General features: G+C 39.8%; 1 protein-coding gene across 1 annotated transcript in view; it reads right to left on the bottom strand.

The window, feature by feature from the left end:
* The window catches only part of ITK (IL2 inducible T cell kinase), a 67875-nt gene that overhangs the window by 18862 nt on the left and 34340 nt on the right, over positions 1–14673 (bottom strand). Inside the window, exons 7-8 of the mRNA XM_059417243.1 lie at positions 12305–12370; positions 7881–7935 (exon numbers count right to left, since the gene is read on the bottom strand). Coding sequence (XP_059273226.1) covers positions 7881–7935; positions 12305–12370 — 121 coding nt within the window. The remainder of the gene's footprint in view (positions 1–7880; positions 7936–12304; positions 12371–14673) is intronic.

The raw sequence follows: 14673 nt of genomic DNA, 5'->3' as shown, positions 1-14673 counted from the left end.
CAGATCTTAAACATTCTCATCACAGGAGAAAACAATCTGTAACTATGTGTAGTCATGGATATTAATGAAACTTATTATATTAATCATTTTGCTATATATAGATATCAAATTATTACATTGTACACCTTAAACTCATTACACACATATGTATATATATACTGATAAATATACATATATCTATATATTTATATACATATATACAGATAAATATACATATATGTATATATACATATGCATGTATGTATATATGTATATACATAAGTATATATACACATATATGTGTATATATATACATATAAAGATGTGGATGTGTATATATACATATATGTATATATACATATGTATAAATATACATATATGTATATATGTATAAATATATAATACATATTTATCAGTCATATCTCTATTAAAACTGTGGGAGAAAAAAGAAATTTGAAGCTGAGACCTGAATCTTCAGGTCCTTCTTGCTTAGCTGTGGTCTCCCTATCCTAAGGTTGTAAATTTGGGTTCCTCTGGCTGCTGCCTGAAAACAGGGCAAGAATTGAGGAAAATGCAGAAAGCTACTGGATTTCTTTTTTCTAAGACATCCTAAAACAGTCCTAATATTCTTTGATCACATAGAATTTATTTTAATCATTTTTATTTCATGATTTCTTTTTTAAATCTAAGAAAATCCATTATAATCTTCCTGGAGGAATATAAGATCTTGAGCCTGTAGTTAGCATCCTACATTACCCACAATGTGTTCTGTGCAGAATCTTGGACATGGTGAGAGCAGATGAGTGCTAAACAGATTCTTATTTTCCGTTTCTCAGATATAAATGTAAACCATTTATCCAGTGAAATTTTAAAGACCCTTTTAACATTTGCTTACAAATCCTCCTTTAAAAACTTGATTTTTCAGGTACCTGGGTGGCTCAGTTGGTTGAGCGACTGCCTTCGGCTCAGGTCAGGATCCTGGACTTCCAGGATCGAGTCCCACATCAGGATCCCAGCTCCTTGGGGAGTCTGCTTCTCCCTCTGACCTTCTCCTCTCTCATGCTCTCTCTCACTCATTCTCTCTCAAGTAAATAAATAAAATCTTTAAAAAAGTTTTTTTTTTCTAAAACAAAAAAAAACAAAACTTGATTTTCCAAGCATTTGAATTTTTTCCCCTTTAGGGTTGGTAGCTTATTTGATTTCTAAAATAAAGGCGATCTATATGACATCAAAAATCCCAGATTAGCTCATTTGATTTTAAAATAGCTTTTGAGGGGCCCCTGGATGGCTCAGTATGTTAAGCCCTTGCCTTCGGCTGTGGTCACAGTCCCAGGGTCCTGGCATCGAGCCCCACATCGGGCTCTCTGCTCAGCAGGGAGCCTGCCTCCCCTCTCTCTCTCTGCCTGCCTCATTGCCTACTTGTGATCTCTTCTCTCTCTCTATGTCAGATAAATAAATAAAATCCTTAAAAAAATAAAATAGCTTTTGAAGCATAATTTACATACTATGAAATGCTCCCAGTTCAAACATACAATCCAATAATTTTTAGTAAACTGATAGAGTTGTGCCATTTAATCTAATTTTAGAACATTTCCATTACTCCCCAAATATACCTCTGTTTTTTGGCACCCCTGCCACACTAATATGCTTTCTATCTATCTCTATAGATTTGCCTATTCTAGACATTTCATGTAAATGAAATAATATAATAGGTGGTCTTTTGCACTGGGCTCCTTTCACATGTTGTTTACAAGATTTATCCAAGTTGTAGTGTGTATCAGTACTTTGTTCCTTTTTATGGCTGAATAACCTTCCATCATATGACCATACCACATTTTGTTTATCCGTTCATCAAGGGACAGACATTGGGCTGTTCCCACCTTGCGGCTACTGTGAAAAGTGAATCCACATCTGGCTTCTTTTGCTTGATATCACGTTTGTGATAGTCATCCCTGCGCTACATGTAGCAGAGTTTGTCTTCAGAGATTTCCCCCTTTGCCGAATACTGCAGCTTTTTCTCTTGCCTAAGTGGAATGTGATGGGTTCATCTTAAGGCAGGAAGAAACCAAACTTTAGCAGAGGAAGATTCTGTCTACAAATCTAAGTTATTCTAAAATGGGAAGAAATAAACAAACCAACAAAAAAACAAGCCTCACAACAACAATAAAACAAATGCAGATGTTTATCAAGTGTCTATAAAGAGGGGAGTGCAAACATCTATTTAATTAGGAATGTTTTATTGTTGTTCTAATTCCTCCAAAGAAGCCATTATTACTATTTTATAAAACTGTGATCAGAGTGGGGTCCAACTGTTAACAAGAGTAATCCACAGATGTGAGAAAAAGGGGAGGTGAGGTTTGCAGTCAGCTCAGCTGAGCATGGGAGGCTCAGAGCCCTTCCCCCGTCGTCGCTGCTCTAAGTAACATTCAGTGAGGTGACAGGAAACTCTGGTCTGTGGCTGAGGCAGTCTAGAGTTCTGAGGAAAGCGAGGCATCTAGAATGTGCTTTACCACCTACTTCCTGTAAGGGGCTCGCTCAGAGGAAGTCACAACCACCAAGAACACTGGAGCTTAAAGGGTATTTGCTCACATCGCCGCCATGCAAAGGGGCACTGACTTGTACAATACAGCCGAAGGGGGGCCCTCATTCCCTTGGGACACTTTCAAGTTCTCAGTTTACCTTATACTAATTTACCTAGAAAAATAAAGAGGCAACAATAGGGAAAAATGTCATGGAGGTGGTGAAATATATTTGATGGGAATTATGGGGATGGGAGAATACAAGTAACTCATATATTTCCTTACTACTGCGTGTGTGTGTGTGTGTGCGTGCGCGCGTGCGCGCATGCGTGCACGCCCACCTGTGGGTTTGTGTGTGCACGTACCCGCCCTCTAGTCCAGAACCATGCCACCGACTCACACTCCGAACTTGGCCTCAGTTCACTCTTCGGTAACACAAATGTTCTTTAAATGGAATTCTTACTTTACCAGCCTGTAATTCTGTGAATTCCAGGTATTTCCTGATTAAATATATGAGCTTTGGTTTCCTCATCTATAAAATGTACAGTTGTTGGGAGAATTAAAGCACATAGAAGATTTCCTGGAATCTGCCAGAATAAGGACTGTTAGGGCTATTGTTATTATTGTCACATGCTATGTTACACCATCTGTTGGAAGTATTAATTCTACTGTTTGCCTTTATCTGAGATATGTTGACTTATTAGGAGTCTGTTGCCTTCGTTCTGCCCATATGATTTAGAGGTGAGTTTACAGAAGGTAATCTCAACACACAGGGTAGGTTACTGCACAAGCCAGACTGATAATTCATAGCCTGTCGTGTGGCATGACACTTAGGAGAATGTCACTGACACATTCCGGAGCTGGTTGTTTTCTTCTCCTGAAATAAATCCATTATTAAATCAATATCGCATCTTTAATGACATCTTTGAAATAAGATAAACCAATGCCTTGGAATTAGGCTACTGCCTGTAATTCAGGTCACCCATTGTGTGTGAGGCTGTAAGGTATGGAATACCTGCTCCCAAGGAATTTACCCTCTACCTAAATGGGTTAAGACAGAAGAGAAATTCCTGAGACCCAAGGCAGAGTGAGAACAGTACCACTGGAGAAATAATGACATTGCACCATAAGGGTTCCAAGGCCAGGCCACCACATTCCATGGCCAGGGAGAGGGAAAGCATGAGAGGCTTCTTAGAGGTGGTATTATCTGAGAAGTTGATTGGATGGTATAAGAGATGCCTTTCTGCGGTTCCCAACTGGGGTAAGTCCCAGGAGAACTGCCTGGGGGCCACGTCCAGAGCTTCTTCCTGGTGAGGGCTGGAGTTTGGAATTTGTATTTTTAAAAAGATCCCCCAGTGATGCTCCCAATCAGCCAGATTCTCTTTAAGCATGGTTGTTTTTGTTTTGTTTTGTTCTGTTTAATGATTTTATTTATTTGACAGACAGAGATCACAAGTAGAGATAGAGGCAGGTAGAGAGAGAGGAGGAAGCAGGCTCCCTGCTGAGCAGAGAGCCTGATGTGGGGCTTGATCCCAGGACCCTGAGATCATGACCTGAGCTGAAGACAGAGGCTTAACCCAGCTACCCAGGCACCCCTAAGTATGTTGTTAATGGAAAAACCCTTGTGAAGCATTTGATGTATTCTTTCATTCAATAACTATTTATTGAGCAACTGCTTTGTCATAAATCCAGTTTGGTTTTCCAGGTGCAGCAGGAAGATAAAGCCTTTACATCCTAGTGGAGCACTATGGATGGGGCCGTATGTCAGGAGGTCTAGTTAATAAAAATATATGAGTCCACCTCTTCAGGGTCCTATGCTTCTCATACAGATACTAAGCACACTCAGGAAACAATTCTGCTTTTGTTTCAAGCAGTAGACAATACAGGGACTCACTGAAGTTTGCCCTTATATTACCCAAGGAGGTGAAGTTTTCGGAATAGGAGCAGGGAGGAATGTTTCAAGTGCTCCAGCAAGCAAAATGTGTTTAAGTGTCTCCAAAGTACTGCTATAAAACAGAAAACCTCTTCCACTTGTCATTCATGTGGGTTGTTTCAAGTGCTTCAGGGGTAACACTTCATGAACCAACGTGTGATTGAAAATAACACAACTGCACTTGCTCAAACATTATAATTCAAGGTTTTAATTAATTCTGCAATCCTCTCAGTTAGTTCTCATTGGTCAGGCTTTACTGTGTTATCCGATAACACAGGCTGGGGAGCTCAGAGCTGAGCCGGCTGCCCAGGCATCACAAGTTTGACTTGGAAAAAAATACAGATGCCCAGGGACTAACTCTGGAGATTCTGATTCTAGCTCTGGGGCAGGGCCCACTCGGATTCTGGATTTTAAAGAGTTTCCGGGTGATTCTAATGCATGACCTCCTGGGGATCACAGGATGTGATCTTAAGTGCTGAGCTGATGTGGAACCAAGGAGAAACCAGAATCCATCCATGACTCAGCTCAATTATTCTCCCCTCCCATGAGATGTGACTCCTTGGAATCTCGTCTGAGCTCCAAGGTCACTGAAAGCCTGCCTCACACTCATAGTTTACCTTGGATTGTCCTCTAACTCTCTAGTTTGTCTTGTTTCCCAGCAGAGTTTAAAGCTTACTGAGACCCAAAGATCCTGTCTCAAGTACCCCTAAGGGCTTCATCTTGCGCTCAGCAAAATGGTAAAGTATTCGAGTTTATAGCCAGCGATCGTAATGAAGGAAATGGTGTGCACACAGCGTAGGTGAGGTGGCCGCTAACAGAGACACAGACAGCGGCGGCCAGAACACGGGCGGCCTCTTGTGCCTCACTCCCTGGTAAGCACAGAGTCCTTTGGGAAGTCCATAAACAACTGAGCTTCCTGTCTTTATGAGAACAAGTTGCCGAAGGGCAGAACATCTCACCTTGTCCTCTAGGCTCGCTGCTTGCTAATCGACAACTTAATCAAAGAAGATGGGGTTCATTGCTACCGGTATGACTGTGGGTTTTCCTTCTCCTCACCACCTTTCCTCTTTTAGAAATTCTATTTTTGCCTTTGATAGGATGAATCAATCTGTTACCAGTTTCCCTTTCTACAAAAGTACATAGCATGATAATAATTAACTGTGTGCCTTTAAATTATTCTTTGATAACATTCATCACCCCTCCACCTTCCCATCACAGCCTTTCATTCCCTCCCTGGCATGGTCCTGGGTCCCCTTCTTTGTGGCTCATCCTTAACCACTGTGCAAATAGTGGCTATTGGGTTGGGTGACCAGCTGTCCTAGTTTGCGCAGGACTGAGCAGGGTAAGGGATTCCTGGACACAGGACTCTCAGCTGGGACCCAGGCTGACCAAGACGAGTTGGTCACCCAACCTGTATTCTGTGCAGGAAAGATCAGCAATTTAATTTAAAATTCTTTAAGATAGGGTGGGCGCCTGGGTGGCTCAGTGGTTAAAAGCCTCTGTCTTCAGCTCAGGTCATGATCCCAGCGTCCTCTTCTCTCTCTGCCTGCCTCTCTGCCTACTTGTGATCTCTGTCTGTCAAATAAATAAATAAAATGTTTAAAAAAAAAAAAAAGATAGGGTGTCTGGGTGGCTCAGTCCGTTAAGCGTCTTTCTTCAGCTCAGGTCATGGTTCCAGGGTTCTGGGATGGAGCCCTGTATTGGTCCCCTTGCTCAGTGAGGAGCTTGCTTCTCTCTCTCCCTCTGCCTGCTGCTCCCCCTGCTCGTTCTCTCTCTCTCTCTCCTGCTCACTCTCCCTCTTTATTAGAGATTTTATTTATTTATTTAAGTAAGTAAATAAATAAATTTATTTAAATAAATAAATAAAAGCTCTAATAAAAATAAAAATAAAATATAATCCCTAAAGATAGGAAAACCTTAAGATCCAAACTGGAAAATGTTATATGGTGAAATGGCAGGAATAGGGTTGACATTTTGGCACAGAGAGACTAATGCTTTCATTAACTCGTACATACTGTACTGGTGTCACCAGTGAGGCTAGTGGTGGGCACAAGTCATTAGCATCGTCTGAATATCAGACTCACCTGGAGAGATTTTTCTCTGAATTGCTAATGCCTAGATCCTACCAACTAGATATTCTGATTTAATTAATCTGGGGGTGGGGCTTGGGCATTGGTATTTTAAAAACATGTTTCCCAGGGGATTCTAATGTGCAAACAATCCTGAGAACAACTGCTCTAGTCACATATGCTGGTAAATTCATTGACTGCTCTGTGGAAGACCTTTTCTCAATAACTCCATGCATTTGGTTTCTCTGAAAGAGCCATAAATATGCAATTTTCAGTGCTGCTCAAAGTGCGGTCTGCGGATGGGTGCCAGTTGGCACACTGTTGCTGGTCTGCCACCACACAAAAAGAGAAATTGAGAGTAGGCATTTAGAAATTTTTTTCATAGTAATCAGAGTAATTTTATGTCTAATGAATCTAAGACTAATCTAAAACTGAACTTGCATTTTTTGTGTCTTTGCTTCTTTATTTTTTCTAGTAGTTCATTTTCATTTCTTTTATAAAATATAAGTGCGTGACAAATTAGAAATTGAAAACCGACCACAAAAAAGCGAGCCATCAACACAGATATTGGAGAGGCGCTGTCCTGGAATAACAAATGGCTTTCTGGTCCAGGCAGAGAAGGCTTGCCTTGGGTGCCGGTCACATGATGGCAGCTGCCTGGAACCCCATGTTGTGAAGGATTCCAAAGCCATACACCATGAGCAATGGTGTCATATAAGATCAGGAGCAAAGGGTAACAGCATGAGTACTGGGTAACTGTCATCACTGACTTAATCCAACACTTGTCCTGTACTCATTGAGAAACTAAGGTCCAGGAAGAAGAAACATCCCCCAGATCACCCACTGTGTTGGTGAGAGAGCAGGAACTGGGACCTGTACTTTCCCCACCGCATCCTGCTTTCTCTTTTCTCGTCCCTCTCTCCTTTTATTCTGACATCGCTGGGCAAGACCAGTCCTACTACTTATACTGCATGGTTCTTAAGAACTGGTGCATTAAAAAAAAGTTGAAACAAGGGATGTATTTCTTCTGGACACACAATCCAACCAAGTAGTATCTAAGTCACACTCACCCCTGACCTCACCAGGGAAGCAGGCAAGGCAAGCTAGCCCCAGGACTCCCTGGGGTCAGGCATCGTGGCTGGAAAGGCCACCCTACCTGTTGTCACAGTTGCATGTCAATGCCAAGACCTTGGACGCTCCCCAAGTTTCTTATCCTATTATATGCTAGTTTCTAAAAATCCCCAGAATATTTCCTCTGGACACGAAAACCACTGTAACCCAGTATGTCAGCTTACCGCACTGGCATAAACGACAGCGTGGCTGCAAAAAAGAGCACAGTTCATTTTATCTTAAGTCAAAAGATAGGTTAAGGAGACTTACTGTGTCCAAAAGAAGTTTTTCAGCTTTGTCTCGGCTGATACTCTTATTGTACCACCTAAAAGCAGGAAAAAGTCATATGTCAATGACAGTTGAATTTTTTTTATTATTTACTTGTAAAAGATAATGCTAGAAAATGATATGGTTCTTTTCTCTCTGTGCCAGTGCTTTCCAACTCAAAAACAAAGGCACAGACCATTTCCAGGTAATAAAATGTCTAATTGGAAGGGAACAAATGAATCAGAATTGGTAAAGTATCAATAATTTTTGAATTTGGGTTTTGGGTATATGGAGGTTCATTATGTATTCTCCTTACTTTTGTGCATTTGGAAATTTTCCGTAATAAAATTTTAGAAAACCTTCACCTTTTCCATTTTGTAAGTCAGTGGGTGGTTATAAGTAGGATGATGCTAGGACAGCTATAAAAACTGAGCACAAATTTGAAAGTTTAGTCTTGTAAGGCAATTGTGGGATTTTCCTCTTTTAGACTGGTTTTCAAGATCTTCTGCAAAGTAATTATATTATTTTTACAATTTTGAGGTCTGATTTAAAAAAAAAAAAACCTACAAAATGGTAAGAAGACTATGAGGGATTTTTAGAGGTGAAGTTTTTGAATGTTGCTGATAATGCTTGAGCCATCACCTGGCTTCCTTAGCTACTGATTAGATAAGAGGGGATAGAAAGATCATCAGTTAACAATCAGTTTCAGGAAAGTATAAACCCCAGAGGAGAGAAGTTCTGGGTGGGGAAGGAACATTACTTATCAAACTTGTGTGGCTACTAGAAAGCAGCTACAAATTAGGGAATTAGTGGATGTGCCTGAGCTTTAGAACATCACGCAACTGAATGGTACTTTATACCTCGGTGGGCTCTTGTAACTTATCCAGCTGAGGGATGGCAAATACGCTTCATCTCATGTGCATGCTCTGAACAATTAGTCATAGCTGTCTAAAGCTGCACACCTGAGCTCAGTGGGTACGTGTGTCACTAAGAGTGATGTCTACCCTGAGCTCAGGAGGGGGAGGGAATGCCAGTTAGGTGCCTCCTTCATCTTGTCTGACCCTTCATTTTAAAGGAAAGAGATCTAAGATCCAGCCTCGTGAGGAAACTTGCCCGAGGTTATGCCCCCAAATCAGGGCAGGAGACCTGAAGCCAATCAATGGATATACCAAAGCATGATTATGCTCCCAGATGGTACCTTTTTGAGTTCTTATGCAGATGTCACTTGAAACTAGACAATATTAAGTTCACGGATTAAAAAAAAATCATCATATTGGGTATCATACACACACACACACACACACACAGTTCTAAATGTCTGGATGTTTGCTTGTGAGTCATATTATTCTCTAGTGGTGATCCCATAATCTGAAAAATGCAAACCAACAGTGCATAGAATAAATAGGGCTCACAGACAGTTTTGCTTCTATGGTCCAGTGTTTTGTTTTCTTTTGTTTATGACCTAAAATACCTTTGGGAGAAGGAATATCTTTTTTTATTTGCCCCAGGCTCCACCACTCTCTAGTAATTTATACTCTGCTAGAATTATGAGTTTGCCCCCACCATTATAAACGACGAGAGTCTGATTAAAAGCAAAAGCAAACAAAACTTCCCAACTTAGTGATCATTTGAAATAAATGCCTATTTTTTTTCTAAATGCATTGACTATAAAAAAAAAGGAAAGAATTTTATTCTATTTCCTACACGTTTCATTGGTGCTCAAGTATTCTTGGAACCAATGACTCTGCCGTTAGCAGAGGGAGGGGCTACTCACACATACTTGATCAAAGCTACTCTCTGATTGAGAGACTCTCCAGAAAATGATGGCTCTTCATTACAGAGTCTGTTAGAATTTCAGCAAAGAATAACTTGACCACCTTTGAACTAATAAGAGCTCAAATAAGTTAATGGAAGTCTTCATCAGGTAATATTCTTCAACCCTGGCATCTTACATTTGGTGAGGACTTGAACATTTTTCATCTTAAAAATTTTCAAATGTATAGAAATGTTATAAAATACTATAAAAGAACACCTATATACACTTGACCCAGATGAACTAATTTCTGACATTTTACGTGTTTGCTTTACCATTCCCTCTGAATAGACAAATGCATATATATGTTTTCCAAACCATTTGAGAATAGACTTTTACTCCTAAGTACTTCAGAATGTATTTCTAAGAAATATAATATATACTTATATAAATACAGTATCATTACCAAAATCAGGAAATTTAACATTGGTGCAATACTGTAATCTGATTTCAGACTTTATTCAAATATATCCATTATCCCAATAATGTGTTTTGACAATTTTTGGGGGGTGGGGGGAAGGGAGGAAGAGAGAGAGCAAGGTGGGGGGAAGGGGCAGAAGGAGAGGGGGAGAGAGAGAATTTTAAGCAGGCTCTATGCCTAGCATGGAGCCCAACATGTGGCTTGATCTCACAACTCTGAGATCATGACCTGAGCTGAAATCAAGAGCTGGGCACTTAACCGACTGAGCCACCCAGGTGCCCCTACTTTGTTTTTTTTTTTTAATGGCTTAAGATCCAATTCAGGATTATAAGTCTCTTTAATCAACATTCATATCCTTAGGCTCCTTCAATGTAGACCAATTTTTCAGCCTTTTGAGTCTTTTATGATATTAACATTTTTGAAGAGCACAGACCAGTTATTTTGTAGAATATGGATTTCCCTATTATTTCCTCACAATGAAGCTCAGATTATGTGTGTTTGGGCAGGAATAGCACAGAAATAATGTTGTGTCCTTCTCAGTGTGTCATATCTGGAGGCCTGGATGGTCTTGTCCTGTTATTGTTGTGAGCTTGGATAACTTGGTTAAAATGGAGGTCTACCAGATATTTCCACTCTATTACTAGTAAGTGATTTCTGAGAAGATACTTTGAAACTAGGTAAATATCAAACTTTCACCTCCCTTGTTGTGAAATTTTCATTGAAGTGTCTTGCCTGAATTAGTTGATGCTTTGAGTTACAAATGATGATTTTTATTTATTTATTTATTTATTTTTAAATAAATTTTATCTATTTATTTATTTGACAGAGACAGTGAGAGAGAGAGAGACACCACACACAAGCAGGGGGAGCAGCAGAGGGAGAAGGAGAAGCAGGCTCTCCACTGAGCAGAGACCCTGATGCAGGGCTTGATCCCAGGACCCTAGGATGATGATCTGAGCCCAAGGCGGATGCTTAACCGACTGAGCCACCCAGGTGTCCCCAAATGGTGACTTTTTAAAGAAACTTTTTAAAAAGATTTTATTTATTTGACGGAGAGAGCGGAATCACAAGTAGGCAGAGAGGCAGGCAGAGAGAGAGAGGGGAGGAAGCAGGCTTCCTGCGGAGGAGGGAGCCTGACGCGGAGCTCGATCCCAGGATTCTGGAATCATGACCTGAGCCAAAGGCAGAGGCTTTAACCCACTGAGCCACCCAGGCGCCCCTCCAAATGGTGACTTTTAACCATGATCATTCCTTCTACATTCATTAGCTGGCAGTCTATGGTAAGAAAGAACTTTCTTGTTTATTCTTGTATTGGCTTACTTACCTGTCAAATTATCTGTTTGTTATCGATTCTTATTTTATTGTATGGATTGTCGTCATTACCCTTGTTACTTATTTTAACACTCAAACTGTTGTATATTTGGCCAGAAGGAACAATTTTAAGCCTAATTCGTTGCCCATTCCACAAGTCCACATCATTAAAATATTTTGGGAGATGGGCAGTAGTTCTTTACTTTCTGGTGCAAGGTGTTCCAAGTTCATTCTGTACTTTCCCTGCCTTGACTCTGAATCCCCAAGCCATTTCTTCAAGAACTCTATTTCAGTGGGAAGTGCTATTTAGAAAGGAAGTTCTGTGAACACAGAGGCTTCTCTGTGTTCTCTTGATGCTATTGCATCAAGACCTCCAGCCGCGGAGCTAGGGAGCATATATACATGGTGAGTACATTGTCCATTACAATTGGATTTTATTAAATACTAAGTAGTTCCATTAAAATTATATCCATGTGAACTCTTCTATACATGACAACTTGAAATAGACCATACAAGCTAAGCAGATACTTAATTCCTATTTGTCTGCTATTTTGGTATTAGAAGTATTGCCTTAAAGCATGTTTTAAGTGAGTTTGCATTTGATCCAGTGTTCCAACTGCTTTTTTCCTTCTCAAGTGAGACAAGATTCCCAGAAGAAACTTTTTCCTTTTACCCAATCTACGTGGGTATCTTAGAGTCATCTCTTTGATAAAAGGCGAGGTGGGTACATACATCGGCCCCCTTCTCCTATTTAAAGTGTTCCTCTACTCTTCACTTAGGGATCAATGTACAAGAAGAAAAAAGATGCCCAACCAATAATTTATTCCTAATCTAAGGAGGACCTTAATGCCATATTTTTAGAAAACAAGGAAAATTTCTTACTCATAGGTTTCCAGGCTGTTTGGAGATTTTTCCACCAAATAACTGCTTGGTACATATCCTTCGTGCCTGTTAAAAGGGAAATTCATGTTTAGACTATTACAGGATAAATTTTCACATCTCCGTTTTAGAAGTGGTTCAATCCGCTAAAAAGTCATTTGAAAATGGGGGAGTCTCACATTATTTGGCATTCATGATAAGACATTTTAAAGTTTCAGAATAAAAGTTAAAATAGGATAAAAGCTAAAAAGAATGAAAATCTGCCATCTGTTAAAAGAGGTAGATTTCACCACTAAAATATGAACCATAATGAATAAGAAGCGGCTACTTCACTTAAAAAGCTTTGTTTGTTGCTCTCCTCATCGTGAAATTTCCTCTCGTGGAAAAAAGATTAATGTTCGGTCTCTATTTTATATAAGGAAACATTTTCTTTGGGGTGTGAAAATCAATATTTTTTCCACTTCATGCTACCATTTCATAGCCAGGAAACCAAAATAATATAAAAAAATCACTTTCCACCCACAGGTTCCAAAAGATACTGCCAGTCAGCATTATAAACTTTTAATGCAGGGCCTCCCTAATATTTTGTTGTTGTTGTTAATTGAACTCCTTCAGATGTAAATGGTAAAACAGGAGAAAAAGAATAGAGTCACTCGGGATTTGGAGATGGGAGTTTCTTCTGAGCAGGAATACATAACTGGGCATAAACAAAGACATATGGAAGAGACTAATCGACGCATCAAAATACTTTACATTTATGTATGGTCTTGTATTTTTCAAAGCAAGTTCACATTCATTACTGCAATTAATATTACAAGGTGAAAACAATGTCCCTTCTACTCTCTGGGCCTCTGGCTCCTTCTCTGTAAAATCTACACGAGATTCCGCATAGAATTCCTCCCAGCTCTGCCAGTCTATAAAAAGATGCCAGAGAGTTTCTTGCTCTTTACTTTATAAAACATATTTCAATTTTTATATAATAAAGCCATTTTTTAAATCTGGTGACGATGTTTAGGGAGGAATGCATAATCTGTCTCAGAATTTTTTTTAAGTTTTTTTTTAATTAATTAATTTATTTTCAGCATAACAGTATTCATTATTTTTGTACCACACCCAGTGCTCCATGCAATCCGTGTCCTCTATAATACCCACCAACTGGTACCCCAACCTCCCACCCCCACCCCTTCAAAACCCTCAGATTGTTTTTCAGAGTCCATAGTCTCTCATGATTCACCTCCCCTTCCAATTTACCCCAACTCCCTTCTCCTCTCTAACAACCCTTGTCCTTCATGTTATTTGTTATGCTCCACAAATAAGTGAAACCATATGATAATTGACTCTCTCTGCTTGACTTATTTCACTCAGGATAATCTCTTCTAGTCCCATCCATGTTGCTACAAAAATTGGGTATTCGTCCTTTCTGATGGAGGCATAATACTCCATAGTGTATATGGACCACATCTTCCTTATCCATTCGTCATTGTTTTGAGGAGTAGGGATATCAGGAATGGGGATGCCAAATATGGGACGACTGTCTCATATCCTGGGCCCGTGGCTGAGTCGATAGTGACATGCTTCCCTTGGAGAACTGAACACCCGGCTTCAGAATCATCCCTATTATGGTGTTCAAGGCAGTCTGCTCCAAATGATAGAAGTCAAGTTGTTCTAAAATTTGCTATTTCTTTTATATCTGTCTTTTGGAATCCACTTGATTATGTCTGGTTTTGCCACACCATATGTTACAATTCTAATAATAGATCAAATACTATTTTTACTTTCAAATAGATAACTATGTTCTAATATGCCAACCACATAACATTATGTGATAATATGATTATCACAAATTGTGATTCTCTTTATTTGTATGTGGAGTAGAATTTACAAAGCTCGTTTCACTTTTAGCATTTCATTAATTTCCTCAACCTTGTGACATAGACAGAGCTGATATTATCATCTGCATTTCATAGATAAGGAAAATGGATGCCCAAAGTTTAAGTGACTTTTCCAAAGACCTACAGCAAGAGCAGTGGATATTAAAATGAAAGTCTTCTATCTCCTCATCTTCTGTATTTTCCACTATATTGCATTATTACAAAGCACACTGGGGAAATTCCCAAAACACCAATTAGATTCTCGGGTGTCCTCTTTGATGGCCTTTGAAGTGCAGAGCTGATCATTTCCACAGGCCACTGAACAAACGGTGAACTGTCATTTGGGGAAGTGAAACCTAGGAGAAGACATTTCCTGGCACATTAGGTATGCTAAATAAATGTCAGTTGAGGGGCACCTGGGTGGCTCAGTGGGTTAAGCCTCTGACTTCGGCTCAGGTCATGATCTCAGGGTCCTGGGATCGAGTCCCGCATCAGGCTCTC

Source organism: Mustela nigripes, chromosome 12 (assembly GCF_022355385.1).
Source record: "Mustela nigripes isolate SB6536 chromosome 12, MUSNIG.SB6536, whole genome shotgun sequence".
NCBI classification, from domain to species: Eukaryota; Metazoa; Chordata; class Mammalia; order Carnivora; family Mustelidae; genus Mustela; species Mustela nigripes.
This window is presented reverse-complemented; position numbering and strand designations above follow the sequence as displayed.